General features: G+C 49.1%; 1 protein-coding gene across 8 annotated transcripts in view; it reads right to left on the reverse strand.

Annotated features, from left to right (window-relative positions):
- Positions 1–25,085, reverse strand: part of PLCG2 (phospholipase C gamma 2) — a 174,059-nt gene that overhangs the window by 67,160 nt on the left and 81,814 nt on the right. For all 8 annotated transcript variants that reach the window (XM_025426966.3, XM_025426964.3, XM_025426967.3 and 5 more), the window contains 5 exons: positions 24,072–24,215; positions 21,918–22,011; positions 20,789–20,836; positions 10,136–10,220; positions 8,659–8,742 (listed from right to left, as the gene is read on the reverse strand). In XM_025426966.3, the coding sequence (XP_025282751.1) occupies positions 8,659–8,742; positions 10,136–10,220; positions 20,789–20,836; positions 21,918–22,011; positions 24,072–24,215 (455 nt within the window). The remainder of the gene's footprint in view (positions 1–8,658; positions 8,743–10,135; positions 10,221–20,788; positions 20,837–21,917; positions 22,012–24,071; positions 24,216–25,085) is intronic.

The raw sequence follows: 25,085 nt of genomic DNA on the forward strand, positions 1-25,085 counted from the left end.
CTTATTATTCTGCAAACCCCATACAGTCCTGCCTCACTACTTGGAAAACCCACATTGTATTCCATACTGTGTACATTACTGATTTTCTGCCATTAGGCTCAGTATTACAAAGAATCTCCACGTACGTGTCTATTTTTGTCCTGCTGCACAGATAGTTCCAAGGGGTAGATTCTTAGGAAAGCACCTGGACGGGTATGGGGTGTGCATATTAACTTTGATAGATTGATCAAACTGCTTTCCCAGCAACGGTCCTGCCCAGAGCCCCCAGCAGAAAACGCAGAACCTTTTCCACACCCTCCCTGCTACATTTCAGATCTGTACTACTTCAGTGAGCTAACTTTTCATCTTCAAACTCAAGAGAATAAAAGAACTACTGGACAGCTTTGGTCCTGCTCTTTGCAGCCTGCTGATGTTGTGACTATTGCTGTAACGATGGAGCGCTCTTCCACCAGGGAGCCTGGCGTGACTTTCCCCCCAGCTTCTGCTGACACCAATGCACTGCGAGCACCTTATACATGCATGTGCACGCACACATTCACTCATACCTTGTGTCTGCTTCTGGGGAGGTAGCATTACTTTAGTGGTCTTTAATGAGACTGCGATTGGATAAGCATTTGAAAAGTTCAGAGCACAAATGGAAATGCAGCCACTGGCACGTTACAAATGCTAGTGATATAAATACCACTCCTGCTCTGGACTCCCCAGTCTGCTTGCCAAGCTACTTGGAGTCCAGAATGACACGTGGAAAACCAACATTCTGCAAAAGGTATCTACAGGCCCCTGCGGAAGCATCAGGAGATCTGTGTAAGTCTGTGCATATATGTGTTTGTTTTTTTTTTTTTCTGGAAAGATGATCTACAGCTTTAATCAGCATCTCAAAGAAATAGGTCACCCAAAAAGGTTAAGAGCCACTCTTTGAGGAAAACTCAGAAGTACTTCCTTCTATTTACGTGTAATTTATAGCATAGCTATTTCTTTACTTAAAAAAAAAAAAAAAAAGAGAATTTGGGGCAGTGCATGCTCTTTGTTATTTGGACTTACTTGGCACTTAGATCACTAGATCAACCTAGTATTTAAGGCCAGATCCCTTCCAAACCAAACCCAGAGACTGGTTTCCTTATACCTGCAGAAAACCTGGTCTGGGACTTATCCTCAATTACCCACTCTGCTAGACCCTAAAGCCAGTCAGTTCCTTTACTTCTTTTCAATGAAGCACAAAAAAGTGCCCCACCCCATTTCAGCCAGGTGGACAGCTGGGACAAAGGAAGAGCTCCTACTGCAGAGACACTTCCAGAGCCAGAAAACGTGGGGAAAAGAAACACCCAGTTTCCCCTCTTGTATCCTGTATCTCCATCCTGGTCACCCCATTTGCTGAACCTGCTGGCAGAGGCACCTGGGAATGTACTTGTGGGAATCAGCCCCTCAGGGTCCAGAGAGGGGCAGAAGGATTGAAAGCAAAAAAGGCAAGTATTACCAACCTGAGGCTCTCCACTTGCATAAGCAGAAGCAAAATTTAATGATGCAGCGCAATAGGGCAGGTGGGGGGATGGGGGTTCTGGGGAATGGAAGACAGAAGGCAAGAAGATTTCTGGGTCCATCCAACAGAGAAGCCAGTCACGTGTCCACTGCAGTGGGAGGGAAGAGCATCACAAGGTCCCTTCTGGACATTCCAGTGTGAGATGCAAGGCAACCTGGCAGTTAGATGGGAGAATCTGGCTAAGCACTGGCCCTGCCTGACAATCACCAACCTTCAGACACCAAGAAATCAAAGACCCAGCCAAAGATGTTGTGAACCCGTGGATAGCGAGGTAAGAGGACAGCGAAGACAGCGTAGTATCCCAAAGCCAAGTGACAACATCCAGGAGAGAGTGACCAACTGTGATCCATGCCACCCAGTGGGCACGATAAAGGCCAGAGGACCGACCAGCGGCTTTCACAATGTGGAGGTCCCCGGTGATATGACAGGATGAACTGCCATGGGGTGGGAGGCTTGGATACATGGCTGGGACAGGCTCAGGAGCGGAGAGAGAGATTGGGGAATCTCTCTCAGACAGCGATTCTGATGGGGCTCCTGGAGCAGGTTCCTTCACGGGGCAGAGAAATAGGGCAGCGTTCCAAAAGGGAAAATGTGTCAGGGAGGGCACTCTATCAATGGAAGAGGTTACAGCATGTGTGATGGCTACAAATGTGGCCCCCAAAAGATCTGTGCAAGCCCCATCCCCTCCCTCCCCACCTGTGAATGTGACTTTATTTGGAAATAGGGTCTTTGCAGATATGATCCAGTGAAGGCAAGGTTCTCCTGGATTAGGGCAGGCCCTAATGCTATGAGTCGTCCTTATAAAGGAGACATCTGGAGCTGGCACAGGCCAGGACTAGGTGGCCACATGATGACCAGTGACAGAGATGGGAGCGATGTGTCTACAGAGCAAGGAGTACCCAGGATGGCTAGCAAATACCAGAAGTGGGGAGAGAGGCAAGGAACAGATTCTCCCTGGAGACGTCAGGGGGCATCAGCACTGCTCACACCCCGACTGCAAGAGACAGAACCTGCTTAGCTGGAGTCTGTAGTGGCAACACTGGGGAACAAACAAGGCTTGTTGGGAGCTGATGCAGGGCAGCCTCAACCCCAGCTCCCCATCCCATCAGGAAGGCACTGAAACAAACCCCAGTCAGATACAAGAAACAGGCTCTGAGACGACCAGCAGTTGTTCCGAGGTGACACATCTAGAACGTCATAGAGCCTGCATTTCAATCCTGGTCTATTTTGGCACTTCTCCACTGGCCTGCACAGTACGTGCAAATGCCCACAAAGCAAATAATGACAACCTAGCAATGAGAGAAGAACATTCTAGATGCTATAGGCACATAGTGGAGAGACAGCAATTAAGTTATTCTATCATTACTGTGCAGGGTTATGTGGTCAGAGTCTACCAAACCAGGATGTGTGGCTACAGGTAATGTCCCCTCTGGCCCCAGCAAAAGATCAATGAGGTGAGGGGAGATGTCTGTTTTGTTAACCACTGTGCCCTCCTGGCTCAAACATTTGTTGAATGAGTGCCTAAAATAATGGATAAATAGAACTAAAGGCTACAAGTCACCTCGGACTTTTGATTCCCTGGAGACAAAAAAAGGGGCTGTGCCAAAGGATGGAGACCACAAGAGCAAGGGCCAGAGGTGTCGAGGTCAATCTGAGGTCAGGGAATGAGTCTCCCCACAGAGGGGTGGAGGGAAGCACACCCTCCATAGTGTAATATACCTTACACACTCTGCTTAGTGGGTTACATGAGCCATTTGGTGCCAGGGGGCCAAAGGGAAAATGACAGAAAAAGCCAACCAGAGATTCCATGGCTGATTTTTGCACTTTGGATGCTTCTCCCCCTCCTACCCTCCTCACGCCCATTAGAATAATGTGCGCTATTCCCTGGAACCCTCAGCCACAATATCATCACAGAATGTGACTCACTTCACATATGCTTGCACCCATGTAAAAAATCTCGAAGAGTAAATATTAATCTTTCTACTAAATATATAACTATAGAAGGTTTGAAGACATTTCAATTATCTTTTTATTTGTACGCACTTCCTACTTCTCTGTTATAACTATGTGTTATTTTGATGATAATGCAACTTATTCAAACATCAGAAATGAATTTCCAATCAAGTGTTGCCTGGTCAGTGAGGTACCAAAGGACCCTCTGGGAAACCCATTGACCCTGACCAAGATGGTCCTTTTGAGGCAGGACAGGGAGCAGAAGACCACAGCCAGCTGTACTCACTTCCTCCAGAGGAGATTCTGGCTCATGAAAGGACAAGCTGTCCTGGGGGGCCAGCTACTGGGTGACTGCTCTCGATGAGCCTTTTTCATCCTCTCAATTAGCCTGGAGGATGGATACCATCAACCCTATGTAACTGATAAGACTGAGCATCTGGGAACTTAATACCGTTGTCAGCTACGAGTAATGTGAAAGCAAGATTAGTGCCACCTTCAAAAAAATTACAGCTATTTTCTCTTTTAATAGGCCAAGAAGCATTGAAGACGCCTACATTTAGATCCCGGGGGATGGCGATGGATGGTGGAAGGCTGTGTGTTTGCCTTCTGGTACCTTGCAGGGTTGGAAAGGCACTTGTTCTTTGAATCACACTAGATACCTTTGAGAGCTGATTATTATTTGTGAGCTGCTGGAGAGCAACTGTGGATGTTGGGTTCATGGGAACCCTTGGTGGACAGACTTTTAACACGGCCCCAGGATGTCCTCCCAGTATTCACACTCCTGCATGGTCCCTGCCAACTTGCAAAAGTAATGGGATGTACATGATCATGTGTCTATGACTACATGATGATGCTATACACGACTGAGCACCTGTCTTGCCACCTTTGAGGAAGCCAGCACCTATGTAGGGGAGTCCCATCCATTATGGAGCTGTGGGCAGCAGCATCTAGGAGCTGTGGGTAGCCTCTGGCCAGCAAGAAACTGAACCCTCAGTCCCACACCTGCAGGGAACTGCATCTTCCACAACCTCATGAGCTTGGAAGCAGATCTTTTCCCACTTGAGCCTCAAGATGAGACCACAGCCTCAGGCTAAACTCCTATGAGACCCTAAAGCAGATAATCGAGCCAACTCATGCCAGAATGCCCAAGCCCCAAAAGCTGAAAGAACAATGCACATCGTGGTGATGCTGCAATGCAGCTAATACAGAACCGTAACACATTTCCAAAGGAATCTACCGGAGGGTACAGAGAATAGATGGTATGAAAAGACAGGGGGTATAAGCAGATGAATAAACTGCTACCTGACCACCGCATCCCACAGGGGTGAAACTCAAGTCCTGGACCAAGAGCAAGAAGGAAATTAGCGAGCCATCCTTGCGGATGATCAGGGCCTGTAAGTGCCTCCTGCCCAGGCGCCACTAACCAAGGCAGGCCTTCCTATATTTGGTGGGGAGGTAGCGGAGGAACAGTTATGAAGCTGAGCATTAAAGCATTCGAGGGAGAAATAATACAATGCTGGGTTTGCTTCAAAATTACATGAGCAGAGGAAAGTGGATTAAAGCAAGATGAAAAAGAAGTCCCATGAGTGGATCATTGGTGAAACTAGCTGATGGGTACGTGGGGTTTGCTACACTATAGCCTCTGCTTCTGTATGTTTGAAATGTCCCTTGATACAAATGTTTTCAGAATTAAAAGCAAGTATCAGTGGCTGGGCACTGAAGTTGGGCAAAAGGGAACTCAAATCCTAGCTCTGCAGCTTTTGAGCTGTATAACCTCTAGCAAGTAAGCTCTCTGAGCTTCAGGTTCTTCATCTGTAAAATGGGAATAATACTGGTGCCTCTCACACAATTGTGAGGAGAACTAAATGCATGGACAACACTCAGCACAGCACCCAGCCCCAGCGTATATTATAGTTCACACTTAGGAAACATTTGCTATGATCTCTATTCGTAATATTGTTAGTACAGCCTAGCTAGAGGCTTATCATCAGGGACACACATGGAATTAAATTTGTCTTCCTGCTGCTGCAAAACTTTTAGAAGCTTTGAGGCTTGGCTGTGGAAACATAAGCAGGTGCAGCTAACTACCTCAAGTTGGAAATCCATAGCTACTGATGAGCAGGAACCCACTCCTGGTTCTAGTCTGGGGGGTGAGGGGGAATTGTCCATCACCAGGGGGAGCCCTGTCTCCCCAAAGGAGCCTAAGAAATCCAGCTGAGCCTCTCAGAGCACACAGCTCTTGCTTTTCTGTGCTCTGTACTGCCAACAAGGAGCTCAAGAAGCAAATTATATGCTGACAGAAGGGGAGGGGCATTTACCTACACAAGAGTAGTGAGGTTTCTCAAACTGGCCACTATCTATAGAGCTTGGGGCTTTGTTATTCAAATTACAAGTCAGTTACACCCTCCAGTGCTGGAGATCAAAAGCCTTTGGGGTGTGGCAGGCAACATAAATTAGTAGAGAAAGCTGGGGGGGGGGGGGGGGGGGGGGCCGGGTCGGGGTAGGTGGGAGCTGGGCAAGCCAGAGAATGCTTGCTTCCTTCCTACTCAGATGTCCTCATGGGGAACTCAGGACCCATATATAGCCACATGTCAATTTTTTTTCAGAAGCAGCAGAAAAATCTAGATGTTAACATGAAATCTCTTAAGTTTTAAATGTAGGCAATTCATTTGAAAAACATTTAAACCATTAGGCCAAGTCTAATAGAATGCAGGCTGAATGGGTTCTGGCCAAGAGAAGGAGCCTCTGGAACAGATGTTTTTTCCCCTCCAAAACTGGGCAATCTAAATTACCCCCAGAGGATTCAGCGATTCTGCAGAAATCGGACTCAAATTTTTCCTCCACCTCCTCCCTCTCAAACACACACGTTAGCCTCAAAAAGAACCATAAAGAAAGTAGAGGTTGAAATAAGTCTTAGGTGGAATTTTATCATGCAAACAGCCCATCAATGGGTTAACCTATGCTGGCAGATGAATTAGCTTTAGTGCAAACCTTATTCTCAAGCTTTGCCTGCCATCTGTCTGATGAGACAGCATCCTGAAATTTCAAGGCAACTGATTATAAAAACTGTTATTTGCAACTACTTATCTTGAGTGAATCAAGGTTTTCTCAATCCTGGTCAATTGCATAAGACACCAATTGTCATTATTCTGGATTCCACTGGTACATTGTCATCAGACATTTTCATTGTTCTCAAGAACTGATTACAAATAAAACTTACAGATTTTAACCTAAAAAGCTGTTTTGATCAGCTTTTATGCAGCAGTTTTTTTATTAAGTTTTCATATAAAAAAGGAGTGGATGGTTACATAATTTAAAATGTTTTATAACCAATGACCTGATTTAATATCTTCATTTTACAGAGCCAGCTGAATGAAGGGGGAAAAGATGGCTTTTCCCAAAATCACTTGTGGTCAGCCAAGGTCAAGCTGGGGCTGAAATCCAGGTCTTTCAATCCCCTGTACTCTATTTGGCAAACCAAGAACTAATATGTGAAAATTAATACAATGCAGTGGAATGTTTTACTCTAAAAAATCATGTATTTTTCCCCCAATCTAGGCACACTGGAGATGCTGCTCCCATGTCTTTGCCTCAGATACATCTAAAATCCTACAGCCAGTGGTCACCTATCAAGAAACCTCATCCTGTGCCCACCTGCAGGACTGCATGCAAAAAGCAATTACTAAGTGTCTTCTAGCGACTTTGTTGTATTTTTTTTTTTAATAAGTAGGCACTATACCCAATGTGGGGCTTGAACTCCCAACCCTAAGATCAAAAGTCGTATGCTCTACCAATTGAGCCAGCCAGGCACCCCCCTCCCCTTCTAGTGACTTTCATATGCTTATCACTGAAAATGCCTGCACTCTTGACTTCCTCCCATCCCAAGCCCTCATTCAGTTGTCCCAAGAGCCTGGTGGGGCTGGAATCCCCAACCCCATTGCACAGATGAGAAGACTGAGGCTGAGAGCCTCAGATCACATAGCTAGTTGGAGAAACCAGATCTCTGGCTCCAAGTCCCACATCCTCTCTGCTCTGCAGCTCTGCTCTAGACCCAGTTTTGCTACCTGCAAAGCCCTCTTTTGATAACAGAGCCTCTTGTTTGTGGGGCATGCGCCACCCTCCAGGCACTGCGCTCCATACACTGCACTGAACCCCTTTGTTTAAGCTTTATGCTTTATGGGACTTTGTGTGTGTGTGTGTGTGCGCGCGAGTAATGTGCTCTTTGGAACAAGTCAAAAAAAACTGAGGTGTGCAAAGAAAAATGCAGTTATCTCTGCTGCCCATCTTCCCAAACCCCTTCAATACACAGACAAGATCAGCATTAAATGCGAAGTGTGTATCCTTCCATACTTCTTCCCTGTTCATAAAAACACACAGAGACATATGGAGGAGGATTATTATATCCTGGTTTTGGTTCTGGTTTTGTTTTTTCATCAGACTTAGTTCCTCGGGTGAATCTGCTGCCAGCTTTGCTCACAAAATATCATGAACATCCCTCCAGATCAACAAACAGAGAGACTCAGTCAGGCTTCTTAATCAGCTGCATAATGTTGCATGGTATGGATGGACCATAATTTCACTCAGCTATTCCTCTACTGAGAGGCAGGCAGATGGTTTCCAGGTATTTTGCCAGAATAAGTAACGCTGCAACAAACAATCTGGTAATAAATTCTAAGGTCCCCATGCCCTCATTTCTCTCAAATAGAGTTCCCAAAATGCCACCGTCAGGTCAAAATGTATGCACATCTTAATTTAATTTTAAAATGGCATATTATCTTAATAAAAAATATTCTCATAAATATTGAATAAAAGCATTTTAAAAAAGATCACACACATAATCCCTCAACCCAGAGATGGTTACCCTTAATGATTTGATAAATTTCCTTCCATGAGGAGATAGTGCAACCAAATTAACTGAACTTGTTTTACTTTCATAGGCTGAATTTAATTCCAGACTTCTCACGTTCCTTCCATTTCCCCCACAGCTCTCTCGCGCGTCTACCAATCTAACGATGAAACGAGGACGTCACGGTCATTCCCACTGTGTCTTTCCTTGCTGAGAGGGGACACTCAATGGGTCTCATGGGTTTCTTAGGGACACACCAGACTTTGAGGCACAGGGGAAACAGAAACAGAAACACTGATAATTTGCTCAAGAATTGTCTTACCGACTTTTGCTGCTCAAACATAAGTTTTTTATAGAACAGGTGGAACTGCTCAAAGCTGAGCTCATCTTTGTGTGCACCAATTTCCTGTAAATTAAAGACAAAAAAAAAAAAGTGACCATGCGATCTCTTACGTCCCCCACCAGAATGCCGCCTCACTGTTACCAGGTGGAATGGCTCTTCCACAGCTCTGGTCAAAACCAAACTCACATTCCTCTGAGCCCAAACTGTTCACGGGTTTCCTAATTTACCTGCCTGGAGAACACACCCACCAAGGGCCCCACCAGGTAAGATCCTGCCCTTGAACCCCCTAAATGGAAGCAACTCAGCCAGAATTCCAAGAGCTGTGATGCAGAACTCTTCCCTCTGGGGGCAGAAGACACTTCCAAATCTAGACCTAGTGTAATAAGGTCTGGGCAGACAGGGCATTCTAAAAGCATGGGAAAATTAACCAAGCCTTTGGAGTTAGAGTTCAACCCCAGTCAAGGCTTGTCCTCTGAATTGCTTAATGGCTTTGGACGATTTACCTGATCCCATTCAGATCCTCAGTTTCTTCATCTGTAAAATAAAAACCACCCCCCACCCCCCCTCCCTAGGACTTCCTCCAAACCAAACCAGTAACATCTACATATTGCCAGCTCAGGGAAGCCCTGATAAAGAACAAGATTCCAAGATGTGGTGATCAATGGTAACGCTTCCCACTGTCTCTGTTTCTGCCTTCCTGGAATAGTTGGAATGCTCTAGGCAAGTCAAAAGATGGCTTGGTAGCCACAAAGTGGGTGAACTCTTCCAAGAACTCACTGGCACAAATATGAATGCCCTTTCTTGGCTTGAGGAAGCCTATGACCGGGGCTGCCAGCAAGCAAGTGGCAAGGTCATGTGAGTCCCACAACTGGAGCTAGGGAGATGGAGCATCACTGGCTTCCTGACAAGATTCAGGATCTCTCTGAGCACCAGTCGGGGGGGTGCCTAGGCATCATCTCCATCCTTACACCATTCAGGAAGGCCCCACTTGCCCTACCCTACGCCATCACCCTCAGGGTGACTTTACCCACTTTACCTCCCAACAGCGTAATTACAGCAGACCACATACAAACTCAATGATGAGTAGAAGGAGGGCTGGGTAGGAAGTTGGGGGAAAGCCAGAGAGGAGCCCACTCTGACAGCTATATTATGAGGACTGGATACAGAATACCATGCTCTTGACAACCTTACCTAGGGAACCTTTCATAATATTTTCCAAAAGAAACAAATTTGTTCATGTTACTTGAAGGACAGCAGGCTGTGGGACAGTGAGTGAAGGGAAAGACCGCACTCGTGGTTCTCACCTAGGACTGCATGGATGGTGTGGATGACGTCCTCACCTAGGACTATGAACTGGACAGATGTCTGGGCTCTCCCAGGCACCCTTCAATGGGGCTCAAAGGCTAAGTGACCCTCGGTTCGCAAAATCGCCATGCCAAGAAGCTACGACACTTACCACAAACTTATCTTTGAGGAACTTGGCACTGTTCACCTTAAAGTTGACCAGGGGTAAGATGGTCTTCAACTCTCGGAGGCTGATGCTGCAAAAGAGGGAAACCTCAGCTCTAGCCGCTTCAACCGTGGAGGGCTGGGCTACATTCACCCTGTCCTCCGGAGCACCCTCTATGGGTAGAGGGACTGGGGACAAGAGACCCTAGATTCCAGGTGGGTCACACAAGGCTGGTCTCTACCCTTCAGGGAGGGCCAAGGACTCAGGTCACATAAGAGATTCACAGTGTGAGCAGAACATGGTGGCAGGAGGCCACATAACCTCTGTGGATAGGAGATGTCCAGGGACTTCAAACCAAGGGGAGCGACTCACCAAAGGCCAGAGGGGAAGGGGAAGGAGCCAACCCTATACAAGCCCCTACTATGTGCCAGGCTGCCCTGCGGGTCATCCAGGCAATAATGTTACCTAAGCCCTCACTCCATCTGACCCACACACACACACAGGAAGCATTACCCACCCTTGGGGTTTGAACAGGCAACGGGAGAGGGGTCTGCTCAAGGTCAAGGGCTGGGTGACAGCAGAGCCCAGATTTGAATCAAATCCCAAAAGGTATAGTCACATGGACCACATCACAGAAATCTTCCTGCATGATTTTCACCTAGGCCAGGTAGTAAGTTCAGGTGCAGAGGAAAGAAGAAGGAGAGAGCACATTCAGAGCAAAAGAAATACCCATAGTAGCACCAGTTACCAACAGTAGCAGTGGAACTTTAACAGCATATATACAATGCCAGGCACTGCTCCAGGGGACAGACACAGACATGCCTTCCATGTTCTAACAACCGCATGAGGTGGGTACCGTCACCATCTCCACATTCCCGGGGAGGACACAGGCTCAGAGAGGTCTGGGGCTAGGACGTGGAACAGGGACTCCAGGGAAGTCCACCTGTAACCAACCACTGCATTTTCCCGCCTCTCCAGGAATAGCATGAACAGTGTGGAGAGGTGTGGGGTCGGGGTGGTCGGTCAAGGGCGCAGGATCTAGACCCCTGTGGCTATAGAGCTGAGTGTCTACTAGAGCAAGAGAGAGTGGTCTTGGGGTGCCATTGGTGTGGTCAGAGAAAACTGCTCTGTGTTCTGCAGCCGTCAGTCTGGACAGGGGTGTGCATGGCCAAGGAAGGAAGCCTGCCCAGGATGTGGGCAGAAAATGGCCCAGTTTCCTCCACCCTGTCAACTCAGCTTCTGCCAGCACATCCAGAAGAAGGCAGCACATTACAGAAGAAGGCAGCACATTACGCTGAGCAACTGCCTCTGGAGACAACTGAGTGGAGCTCATGGCCATCCCTGTGTCCCCACCTCCAGCCTTTTTACCTCTAGTCTAACAGCCTCCCTAACATCAGACACCTATACCTGCCAGATGCTTCCCTACCCCCGACTGCTTCAGGGGCAGCAACAAGGGTTTTCCCAGAAAGGCTGAGAGCAACACCTTCGAGTGGGGCTGGCCAGCCAGAGAGTCAAGCAGGCTGGCTGAGACCCCCTTTCTGACCCAGCCCCCAGGGTGCCCAAGAAGAACCTGGCCAGGACCGGATGAAGGGAGAAGAACAGCAGGGCCTAGCACCACAAGACAGGGCAAGGAGAGGGTCTGGCCAAGCTGGTGGCCCTGCAGGGCTCATCCAGGACCAAGGAGGAAGTCAGAGTCCCCTCGGGAATCCAGAACCTCCAGGCAGAAACAGGGTCAAGAAACCTCCCCACATCCAGGTATAGAGACAGGGGCACTGGGAGCCAGTAGAGCAAACACAAGATCTGGGGCCAAAAGACTCTGAGCAATGGGGCACCCGAATCCATCTGCTCCAAAAGTCCTACCTTATAGCAGAGCGACTGAGCTGCCAGGTAAAGGTGGGGACCCAGAGCTTCCTTAGGCTCCTGTGCCAGGACCTTGCCACTCCCCTCACCTCCCTGCCCCCCAAGCTCCTTCCTCATTCCCTCCTTCCCCAGACCTGTGATCTGTGCTGCACTGCCTGACCCTGAGCCAGGACAGGCTCGGTAACTCCCCAGCTGCTGGAGGGGAAGAATCCAGCAGCCCCCCACTACTCCCCTCTCCCCGTTTGGAACTTGCCATCATCAGATGAAGAGAGTGCCTCGGCAAGGCTGCATCCAGCATCCAATGACTGCAGCCCTCCCGGGACCTCAACAGAGGACGGCTCTGCAGGCCGTGGCTGTGACCCACAGCAGCCCAACTCCTGCTACTACCCACGGGTGTCCATTCCCCACACCCTCCCCAGGAGACTTCCCGCACACAAACCCCCAATCCCCATCTCAGATTGTGGTTCCTGCAGGCTCAGCCTGTGACCATGGGTTCGGAACCAGGGCAATTCTTCTGCAGAGGGAAGGCAAGAAACAATCCCTGCCAAGGGCCACAAAAAGCCCCTGCCTCCGCTGTGGCAGGCATCACTCCACAGTCGTGGCACCTCCCCCTGTCAGCCTGGCACCATCCCAGCTCCCACAGCATCACGCCCCAGAAGCCTTTGCCATGCCACCGGGGTAAGTTTCCTGGCAGCCCCAGGAAACTTACCTGCCACCCAAAGGCTGGACCCACACCTCCACCACCCCCGGCTTCTCAGCTGTACAGACAGTCATACGCCTTTGTCAATACTCACCAGAAGCCGGGCATCTAAGCATTCTCACACACCAACCCACTGTGACCTCACCCCAACCCAGGGAGGCAACAACTGTTAGCCCTCTCTTACAGAGTAGAGGCACTGAGGCACAGAGAAATTAAGGAACTTACCCAAACTCACAGAACTAGTAAGTGTTAAAGCGGAGATTCAAATCTCACCACTGCCCAAAAGAACTTTTGACAATGATGGAAATATTCTAGATCTGGGCTATCCAATGTGGTAGCTACTAGCCACATGCAGCTACTGAGCAGGTGAAATGTGGCTAACATGACCCAGGAGCTAAAATTTTTATTTAATTTTCATTAATTTAAATAGCCACAAAGAGCCAGGGGCCACCATATAGGACAGAGCAGCTCTGGAAGCTTGCTTCTCTAAGTAGAGTCCCTGGACCAGCAACACCAACCTCAGCTGGGAATTTGGTAGAAATGCAGATTCCTGAGCTCCAGGCCAAACCTTGTGAAGCAGAAACTCTGCAGAGGAGACAGTACACGCCTAAGGCCAAAGCCCCCCAGGCGGTCCCAATGTTCTAGGGCCACAGCATGAGCTGCATGATACCTACGTGCATTCCTGCTGAAGGAGAGACCTGGACCCGCGCACCTGCCTTCCACCTGCAACCGCTGCCCCTTCTGCCTCCTGAAGACCCAACAGTCTTCCCTCTGCCCCACCCAGCTTCAGCCTCTGCAAATCCCATGTTATATGCTCAGCGGCAAAAAGCAGAGGGAGGTAAAAAATCTGGAGACAGCAAGACAAACTGCTATGAGCCCTACAGGCTCTTGTGCCTCCACGGGACTCAGCCCCCGTGAGCCTCACACCAGGTAACACAATTCCAGGGACCCTCACAGAATGTTCAGGGGATGGGATGGGGCTTTATCAAGGAGTATTTGGATTACAGAAATGCTCACCTTTTGCATCAACTGCAGAACCAGAACCTAATACTTAGATAACAGATAACTAAACTCTAAAGGCTCAAGACTGGGGAGGGGGAGTGATCTCTAAAAAGCCATGAGTTATTGTTAAAGCACTGACACCTCTGACTCAGTCTCCCCAGGCCTGGAAATGTCATAAGGAAAGCTTCCAAAGCTAGAACATTCCATGTATTTTTTTAAGGATATTATTTATTTATTCATGAGAGACAGAGAAAGGCAGAGACATAGGCAGAGGGAGAAGCAGGCTCCTCACAGGGAGCCTGATGTGGGACTCGATCCCACAACCCCGGGATCACACCCTGAGCCAAAGGCAGATGCTCAACTGCTGAGCCACCCACGCTTCCCAGAACATTCCATGTTATGTCTAGGAATGACATAATGAGAACTTTCTTTCATCCGACGAACACTAGAAAGACCAAACCAGCCAAACCCTTGACTTCAAGGAGCCCCCATCAACACGAGCAGCAGCAGGAAGGTAAGACTCAGGGAAAGCCAAGCATGTCTGCTCAATAGGGGACCATGGAGTCATGGCACAGGGCCAAGAATCTTACAGTGACCCCAAAAATGCTTCTCATGAGGGTCACATTGGTGACCTGAACATAGGGAAAAATTAGACATAAGTTAAATGACAAACAAAAGACAACTTTTTGAACCAAATATCAACTTCCCGTTGATTTCTTTCTTTCTTTCTTTCTTTCTTTTTTTTAAGAATTTATTTATTCATTCATGAGACACACAGAGAGAGAGGCAGAGACACAGGCAGAGGGAGAAGCAAGCACTCTGCATTGAGCCTGATGCGGGACTTGATCCTGGGACCCTGCGATCACGACCTGAGATGAAGGCAGACGCTCAACCACTGAGCCACTCAGGCATCCCTCTTTTTTTTTTTTTTTTTTTTTTAAAGATTTTATTTATTTGACAGAGAGAGGGAGACAGAGCAAGCAAGTGCACAAGCAGGAAGAGGAGCAAGCAGAGAAAGAGGAAGAAGCAGACTCCCCGCAGGGAGCCCAACCCAGGGCTCGATCCCAGCACCCTGGGATCACCACCTAAGCCAAAGGCAGCCACCTACCCATCTGAGCAACCTAGGTGCTCTGCCCACCTTGGTTGGTTGCTCTTGCAGTCACTGACATCACATTCCTGAAGAGTCGCAGGAAGTATAGACATTCTTACTGTTTAACATGTTGTGAAAACAGTTTAATCCTCCCCTCCAGAATGGGCTGGATTCAGCAACTTATTCCCAAATAATGGGGATGGTGACTTTACAAAGGAGAAATCTCCCGATACTACCTTGGCCAGGTGATCAAGGGTTACATGGCCACTGACGAGCCCCGCAGAGAACACGCACCACTCGATGTGACAATGGGATGAAAAAGACCTTCACCTCTGCGACATTCTTCCCAAACACCCGCAACCTCAGCCTACCCGTCACTCCAGCCTCATCATGACAAAAAGGTCAGACCCACCCCAACTAAGGAACATGCTAGAAAATGCCTGGATGTATTCCTCAAACTGTCAAGAGCAGGAAAGATGGAGACACTGACTTGGCTCAGGGGAGATCAAGCCACAGAACCGCGCAGTGGGACAGAGGGTCTGGGGATAGATCTCAAAGCAGGAAAAGCATGGGGGGGGGGGGGGACTGTGAGCTCCAAATCAAGTCCCAGGCTCAGTTCAGAGTCCTGTGCTAACACCTGTTCCTCCTCAGGCCTGACAAACATGCCACAGCAACGCCTGAGGGGAGCACAAGAGAAAGCCGCAAGGAAGGGTATTCAGGGACTCGATGTGCTATCTTTGCAACTTTGCTCAGGAAAGCTGTCCCCAAATTTAGAGATTAAAAAAGAGGAAAAAAGATCATATGTGTAATTAGATTTTAATGAAGTAAACACTGAAGGTGGAAATCTACTGAAATTAGATGTAGCTGGGGTTAACGGTGCTTACCATTTAATATCCCATTTAGACAGATTTTTTCTAGTTTCCAGTATTAATAAAATTTTCTATAATGAACATGAATTACTTTCATTTTTTTTAATCTATGTGTGCTTTTTCAAAAGCCAAATGAGAGTGTAAGAATGAAAAATAAAAGGTTGTCTAGTTCCTAGCCCACGGTCAGCCCTGGGAAGCAGAATATGGTCTAAAATAGTTAAGGTGAAATTTAAAATGGGCCAAAGAACCAAACAGATATTTCTCTAGAGAAGATGTGCAAATGGTAAAAAGCACGGGAAAAGATGCTCAACATCCCTAGCAATCAGGGAGATGCAAAACAAAAGCAAAATGAGCTACTACTTCATACCCATTAAGATAATTATTATTCGAAAGAAAGAGGGTGAGAGGGAGGGAAGGCAGGAAGGGAGGAAGGAGGCAGGGAGGAAGGAAGGAAGGAAGGAAGGAAGGAAGGAAGGAAGGAAGGAAGGAAGGAAGGAAGGAAGGGAGGGAGGGAGGGAGGGAGGGAGGGAGGGAGGGAGGGAGGAAAGGAGGGAAGGAGGGAGGGAGGAAGGCAGGAAGGAAAGAAGGGAAGGAGGCAGGAAGGAAGGAAGGAAAGAAGGGAGGAAGGCAGGGAGGAAGGCAGGAAGGCAGGGAGGCAGGCAGGGAAAAACAAGCACTGGCAAGCCAGTGGGAAGGCCGGAGCCCTGGAGCCCTGGAGCCCTGGAGCCCTGGGGTGGGACTGAAGGCTGCAGCCACCGTGGGAAGCGGAAGAGCCCAGGTCTGAGGACGCAGCACTATCACCAGTGGATTCAGCAATCCCACTTCCGAGTAACGCACACAGGAACTGAAAGCAGGCGATGCACACTCGGGTTCACAGCAACAATAGTCAACAGCCCAAAGCGGGAAGCCGTCCAAGTGTCCATCAAGAGATGGACGGATCAACGACACGTGCCCCCCCCCCACAGGGGCGTACTGTGCAGCCTTAAAAAGGAGGGAAAGTCTGACACCTGCTACGGGCACGTGGATGAACCGTGAGGATGGGGTCCTAAGTGTAACAAGCCAGTCCCCCAAAGACAAACAGAGCCTGACTTCACCGGTACGCAGGACCCAGAGCTGTCACACTCGCAGAGACAGGAGGTAGAGCAGAGGTTATTAGGGTGGGGAGGGAGGAAATGGGGGGGACTGTTTAAGGGGACAGTTTCGTGTGAGATGAAAAGCGCTCTGAAGAGGATGGCGGGGAGGGACGCACCAGTCTGAACGCACTTGCTCTCACAGAAGCGGACGCTGCAAGTGTAGGTTCTATGCTGTGTGGATGTTACCACAATCAAACCCATCAAATAGATTTTACTTCCAGGCTGTGGGGTGGGGGAGTGGTGGGAGGGAAGATTTCTGCCTTTTACTAGCTTTCAGGAACACAACTTATAAAAAAACTAAAGCAACATCAAGCAGTAATACGCAAGCCTCCCACCGCAGCTGGTTTGTTCTATTGAGTGGCACTAGATTATTCTCAGTGGTCACAAGGAACGCTGCTGTGGGGTCTCTGTATTTCTGCGTAAAGGGGTTAACCTTTTAAGACAAAGATTATATTAACAGTACATCCTCAGAATACATTTTGAGAGTTTTCTAGTAGTGCAGAATTAAATTTGCACCCATGTGAATGGAGACTATTTAGATCCTATGTGAGTAGAAACAGTTATTAAATAAACTAAAAGAGGGACACCCGGGTGGCTCAGTGGTTGAGCATCTGCGTTTCGCTCAGGCCACGGTCCTGTAGGCCAAGTCCTACATCAGGCTTCCTGTGAGGAGCCTACTTCTCCCCCTGCCTAGGTCTCTGCCCCAGTCTCTCTCTTCTCTCATGAATAAATAAGTAAAATCTTTAAAAATAAACAAATAAGCTGAAAGAGAAAAGCTTTGAGTTCATTCAATAACCACTGTCTATGGGACGCCTGGGTGGCTCAGCAGTTGAGCATCTGCCTTTGGCTCAGGGTGTGATCCTGCAGCCCAGGGATCAAGTCCTGCGCATGATGCTCCTGGCAGGGAGCCTGCTTTTCCAACTGCCTATATCTCTGCCTCTCTCTGTGTGTCTTTCATGAATAAATAAATAAATAAAACCTTAAAAAAAAAAAAAACAGCAACACTGTTAAAAGGTAAGACTTGGAAACCCTTTCTTTTAAATCAAACGACATGAAAATAAGTTAAAAGTTCAGGCCATAGTTTTACAGTGTGGGGGCTCCTTTTGCATCGACTCAAAGACAGTCTGGTGCCATACCTGGCACGCTGGGTTGCTGCAGACAGGTCAGATAACCCCGCTTGGCCTCAGTGTCCTCAAGAAACGGGTCAAAGGGTACCGAGCTCAGTGGCCTGCGAGCATTCTAGAAGTATGCAACACGCTCGGCACGCTGGCTGGTGCAAGCCGATTTCTCAAGGAGGGCCAGCGGCCACTGCTCTGCCCCAGGTGCTCCACAGGGAGACAAGGTGTGCAGGCCGCAGGAAGGCCTGGGAGCCCGCCTGCCTCCTGCCGCCAGAGTCTTGCTGTGCCTCTGCCACTCCTTTGTCCTCCTTCAGGAAATGCCACCAGCCACCAGCCGTGGGCGACAGGAAGGGAGGAGCACAAGTCAGTTGCTCTTTCACTGGTACCTTCCTTGCTCAGAATTCCTTTTGGAAAAACTCCCTCCCAGCCTCCCAGAACCACAGGAAAGGTGGATCTTCCACACGATGAGAGGGCAGCGGGGCCTCTGCCCATGCGGAGAAGGCCCAGGAGGGCGAGCGGGAGGCATCGAGGCAGAAACAGACCTCCCCTCTGCTGAGGGTTCCAGGCCAGCCAACGGAAAGACGGGTCTCTATGAAGGCTGTGCAGAAACCCATTCTGAGCAAGACAGCCGGAGGGAGGCTGCCCTTCCTCGACAAGACGGAGGCGGACCCCCAAACCGAATCAACGGCCCTGTAGCACCTGTGCATGGAGAGGGGGCCCGGGAGGGCTCCCTCTGGCATCCCTGTGCCAACCTCAACAATGAATCACCCCGAAGCCACCCAGAAAGGAAACATGAGGGAGGTCCCACCTCAGAGGCTGAAAGAGACCAGTGTGAACCAAGTCCTGCAGTGCGGCCTCCCCAGATCCACCTCCTTAACGCAGGTGTGCAGCCTGCTGCGTGGGACCGCACGCAGCAAACGCTGGCACATGGAGGAGGGAGGGAGGGTGGATGGACAGGGCGACATGCGGTGCACTTCTGGCAGACCTAAAAACCTTATTGAACGTTTCACCACTGGTGGCGACTGTTTCTCCATCAGCCCCTTGGATGGCATATGTGGAAGAAACCAGAAGGCAAGCCCAAGCTCTGAGATCACCAGGTGACGGAGCCTCAGAGGTGGAAAGGGACACCAGGGGACAGCTGGAGAGCTTAGCTGCCGACATCTCTCAACAAATAGAAAGAAGGAGAATCTTTTAAGATTTTATTTACTTATTCTTGACACACACACACACACACAGAGAGAGAGAGAGAGAGAGAGAGAGGGGCAGAGACACAGGCAGAGGGAGAAGCAGGCTCCATGCAGGGAGCCCGACACGGAACTCGATTCCAGGACCCCAGGATCACACCCTGAACTGAAGGCAGATGCCCAACCGCTAAGCCACCCAGGCATCCCAGAAGGAAAATCATTTAAAAAAAATTTAAGGAACACCTGGGTGGCTCAGTGTTTGAGCATTTGCCTTTGGCTCAGGGCGTGATCCTGGGGTCCTGGGATCGAGTCCCACATTGGGCTCCCTGCATGGAGTCTGCTTCTCCCTCTATGTCTCTGCCTCTCCCTGTGGGTCTCTCATGAATAAGTAAATAAAATCTTTTAAAAAAATTAAAAAATAAAAATTTTTTAAAAAGGTCTTGTGCAAGGCGAAAATTATACAATGATTTTTAAGTGCTAAGCACAGTGTGTGTGGCAAACCGAGTGCTCCATAAATGGCAGGTTTTATCATTACATTATTAATAATAACTGGAGCAGGGGTGTGGGGCAGCTCAATCAGTTCAGTGTCTGCCTCTGGCTCAGGTCATGGTCTCAGGGTCCTGGGATCGAGCCCCAGGTCGAGCTTCCTGCTCCACGGAAGCCTGCTTCTCCCTCGCCCTCTGCTGCTTCCCCTGCTTGTGCTCCCTCTCTGTCAAATAAATAAATAAAATCTTTTTAAAAAAATAACTGGATCATAGCTTAAAAAAAAAAAAGATCGATGAAAAAATGTTCGATCTCACTCAAATAAATACACATTTAAGCAAACACCTACTGTTGCCTTTCACGCATCAGATCACCAAAGGTCTGGTGATACAGGGCACGGTGAAAGGGGTGTCCCCTTGCACCACAGACAGAAATACAAATTGCTATCACCTCTTTCAAACTGTTAGACCAGAAAACACTTCGCTGCTGGGATCCCCCCTCTAGGGCTTTATCCTGTTTGCCTCCTCCTCACACATGCTTACAAACAGACCCAAAGTTCTCCAAGTACCAGTATTAGCGGTAATACTAACAGGCCAGGAGCAATTCTATGTCCATCAAGAAGGAAATAATTTCTCATCAGTAAGGAAATAACACTGCCAAGTCCCAAGGTCAAACCTTGTTTGTTATAAAAAATGTCTGGCACAGAGCACCATGTGTGCTGACGGGGAAGGGCCCCAAATCACACTATTCTGAGGAACAAGTACATTGAATTACATGTTTTCATGTCTCTCACATCCCCCGGCCAGGTCTACCTGGCCCGTTTAACTGCCATGAATCACCCTGGGTTACTTCTTTATGGTCAACCTCTCTCCAGCCACGAAGTAGGGCAGGCACATGGCGATCTCCTTTCTCCCCGGACACAGAAGGTGCTCGAATGTGAGAGCCTCAAGGATAAGATCCAAGGGCTCCAAGGCAGAGAAGCCGTCTCTGCAGAGAGGCCTGAAAATCCACAGAAGTAAGGCCCCAGAGAAGTGGGGATTTGTCACCATCAACCCCCAGCGCTTGGCAGAGCATCTGGGACCTCGCTGGTCCAACCAGACTTCACGGGGACCTTTCCACACCACAAAACATGTTCTGACTTCCTTGCACTGATCCAAGAAAGAATGTCAGAGGCCAAGATGATCTGGAGAAAAACCACAAAAACATGAACAGATCCTTACCTGTTTCTTCTGGTTTGGTCCACTGAATAAATCTGCTTTCTCAGCCAACTGGGAAGAGAGTTGAGACAGAGACAGTTAGTAAACAGCAGGAGTCTCCATCAGTTCTATGGAATGGGGACAAAGGATTCTGGAAACAAGAAAAGCTTTCCAACTTGCTAACTTGAGCAGCTTGGGAAGAAGCGGTTTTCTCCTTGTGGTTGAAACGCCCTAGCCGAGCCAAGAGGCCCCTCCAACTCGTACAGGCTGGCATTCTTTACACTGACGATCCTCTCTGATGATGATCATTATCGCCCGAGAGGCTGATGAGAAAAACGGTGGGGATCAGAGGGTTTTCGCCGAGGGGACAGTCATCCACACGCCAATCCCGTGTGGACCTCACGACACTGACACACGGACAGGGCAGTCCTGAGCAGCTGGCAAATCCTGCAAGTCCTCTGATGACCTGGTAGAACCACTTCTTAATCCTGTAAGAAGGAAGCCCTCGGTCCTTTCCGGTCCTCCCTTCCAACAACAATGTATGTTTCCGTCTCAGTTTCAGTACACTCCTCACCCCACCAGAGAGAGGTGGGGGGACGGCTCTTTGACGAGATGCTGGAGAGGCCACAGCCTCTACTGAGAACCTGTTCCCTGCAGGACACTCAGTGAGCCTCCAAGATAAAATGTCCCATTTTTCTTTTCTTCACTCACATTGGCTAAGGGAACAGAATAAATGAATGTGGGCACTCAAGATAAAAAGCCATAGTCAATGGGTCACTTGGGTGGTTCAAGGGCTGAGCGTCTGCCTTTGGCTCAGGGCATGATCCTGGAGTCCCGGGATCGAGTCCGGCATCGGGCTCCCTTTTGGGAAGTCTGCTTCTCCCTCTGCCTCTCTCTCTCTGTGTGTCTCTCGTGAATAAACAAAATCTTTTAAAAAAAAAAAAAAAGGAGGGGATCCCTGGGTGGCTCAGTGGTTTAGCGCCTGCCTTTGGCCCAGGGTGCGATCCTGGAGTCCTGGGATCGAGTCCCGCATCGGGCTCCCGGCATGGAGCCTGCTTCTCCCTCCTCCTGTGTCTCTGCCTCTCTCTCTCTCTCTCTGTCTATCATGAATAAATAAATAAATCTTTAAAAAAAAAAAAGGCAAAGTCAATACCTCTCAATAATGGTGGGTGTAGATGCACTCATCGCTTCCTGGTGTAAGATTTTCAAGCCAGAGAGCCACTTATTCGCATCTTCTTTAGAGTCAGCTGGAAAGGTGAACAGGAACAGAGATGCTATTACTCCCTGGGAAGACCTCTGCAGAGAGATCAGGGCCCTGGCCGCCCCAGCCCCACACAGACCATAGGGACAAGAGGAGCCAGTGCTAGATTCCCATTTTGCACAAGGATATGAAGAAGGCATCTCCTTCACATCATTGTGGTTCTAAGACCTGCTTTTTGTATCTGAGATGAAGCCACATGCCCAAGATGTCCCTTCTATGGCAAGGGTGACAAGTATGACCTTCCCCCCATCCCCCAAGAGTTTTAGCTTTTACCCCTATGTCAGTGAATAAGGTGTAGGGCTTGGGATAATTCACACCACAATCCTGAGCAATCCTCAGCATCTCCTGTTTCTTCTAGTCAAGGCCAGGGAGAGGGGAGAGAGGCAGTGCCAAGCAGTAGGTGAGAGCTTGACATCACTGACAGGGTCCCATGCATCACTTCAGGGCTGTGTGACATTCAGCTGGTTTCTTAACCCCTCTGTGCCTCATTGCATCATCAGTTAGCAATGCAAACACCTCGCTGAGTTACTAACCATGTCCTAAGGACCAGGTACCTAAACAAGCTGCCTTCAGCTTGTTTATCTGGATGAGAACATGCCAAGGTTGCTGCTCCTACTCTTCCCATGGGAATGAGGAGAAAATGAACCTCAGAATTGTCAGGACACCTGTCCCAGAGCCCGTACGTGGGAAGCTGGGATCTGAATCCAGGTCTTGCTCATCTCTCTACTGGACCTTTCTACTGAATTCCAGAGCTCTGTTAAGACACCAGAGCTGGCATCCTGGACTCTAAGACTTGCTTGGGCTCTCATGGTCTCCCTACCAAGAACAACCAGGCCTCAGCCTGCAGCAGGGCTAAGTGGACACAATTCTGAAGGTCATGGGCACAGGCCCCTCTCTCCTGCCCATCTCTGCACCAGCCACACACCATCAATCAGACATCCATTCATTATTCCCACATCCAGCTCGCTATTTCCCTCCTTTAAGCCCTCAACACACATAACATTGTCTCCCCAGATGGGTCTCCCTCTTTCCTCCCAACTCCTACTGATGCCTCAAAACCCCATTTAAAAGTCACCTCCTCTGCAAAGCTTCCCTGACATTGGCCCTCTGTCTTCCTACAGCATGCTGTATTGTGACTGGACTATACCTCTTATCACAGCATACTGTGAGCTCTGTAACAGCAGCGACTGGGTCTCGGTGGCAGCTAGGACAGCCCCGTGCAGAGTGCATGCTCAAAGGTGCATGATGAGCAAGTGCAAAAGCAAATCAACAAGAGCTTTTTGGTCCTAATTTAAATGCCCCTGACACTGCTTAGCCTTCACCATCTCCCCTCCGTTTTGGTCTACTTTTAAAGGGATTTATTTTCTCTTTCACCGTTCACAGTTGCACAAATGGTTCTAAGTCAATAAATTCTAAGACGAGACCTGAAGGCAGTGACAAGCTTCTGCTCCTGAGTGAAGTGCCCGAGCTTTTCTGCAGCTCATCTTCTGGCCTCTCAGAGGCCCCTTTGGCCTTTTGGTGGATTCATGGGGACAGCTGGAAATCTCACCTCTGGATCACGTGTCTATGTGAGTGTATGTATGCACGCACATATGTGTGTATGCATGTGGCAAGTGTACTATGTGTGCGTGTGTGCATGCGTGAATCTGTGTATGTGCATGCGCATATGTGTGAGACAGAATATTCCAGGGTAGTTTCTCCAGTTTAGGGGAATAGGCCAGGCTCTGCTGGACAAAAACTATATATAACCTGCCTTCAGCTCTCTGCATGCACCAAGCAGGACCTTAGCATAATGCTTACAACACCCCAATGAGGCAAGCATTACCGTTCTCCCCATTTCACAGCTGAGCAAACCGCAGCTCTCAGAGAGGTTGAGTAGCTTGCCCAAAGGCACACAGCTAGAAAGGGGCAGCGTTAGAATTCAAAACCATGATGCCTCCAAACACAGAGGAGGGGGCAGGCAGGTGTGAGCATTCTGCTATTAGAGAAGTCCTAGGAAGGAAGCCAGGCATAGGCGAGGAGAAAAATGCATGAAGGTGCACTCACCTGCCAGACTGAGTGTGCTCAGAACAAACTGGGTGCCGTACAAGATGGTAAAACAGCACTCTTCCTTCTGGCGGACTGCTTTTGCACGCTCAAAATCCTTGGAGTTCTTCCCTGGGCGGATTTCCTTGATTTCCATGATATCCACTAAAAGACAATTGAGACAGGCTCATCAGAAGCTGGAGTTCACTCCACCTGAGGACAGAGCCACAAGTCCGCACCCCACCCCACAAGCACCACCCAACTCCTGCACTCCCCAGCCCCTCAGCCCTGTCCACACTGCAGGTCTACATGCAAATAAGTAAAAAGCTTGCTGTTCAAAGCTACTAAGTACTGGGATGCTGGTATAGCAACAGACAACAGAAACAAGGAAATCTATCCTCCCTGTAACTCCTGATGCTGTGTGACTCCAGTCCCTTCCTAACCAAACTGGGCAGGATGGCCACCTGACCCCAGGGAGATGCCTTCCCCCACACAGATGGCCACCTGACCCAAGGGAGGCACCTTCCCCCACAGTATGTCTGCCTGACCCAGTGTCTGATGACCCCTCACCCCACAAGATGCCCATGTGACCCAAGAGTCCCTCCCCTCATAAGATGGCCACCAGACCTAAGGGCAAGCCCTCTTCCCCAGAGATGGCCACCTGATCCAAGAGTGACCTCCTCCCCCGACAGGATGACCAAATCACCCAGGAGCAACCCCTCCTCCCCACAGATGGCCGCCCGACCCAAGGGAGAGTTCCCTCCCTGCCACAGGATGACCATGGTCCATCACAAAGAGACAAGCTCAGCCAGTCCCTTCCTCCTCTTTTTTCTGTCAAAAAAAAAGCACCTTTCCTGGAACAGACCCATTCCACATGTTTCAGATGAAGCTGATCTGCTTCTCCTCACCACCTATCACAAGTCAAAGAGGGGACCCTAGGAATAGCCAAGGGGCCTTACCGTGGAGCACCATGATTGGTCCAGGGGCGAGCACATGGCCCGATCTGGGCATACCAGCATCCTCCTGGGACTTATT

Source organism: Canis lupus, chromosome 5 (assembly GCF_003254725.2).
Source record: "Canis lupus dingo isolate Sandy chromosome 5, ASM325472v2, whole genome shotgun sequence".
NCBI classification, from domain to species: domain Eukaryota; kingdom Metazoa; phylum Chordata; class Mammalia; order Carnivora; family Canidae; genus Canis; species Canis lupus.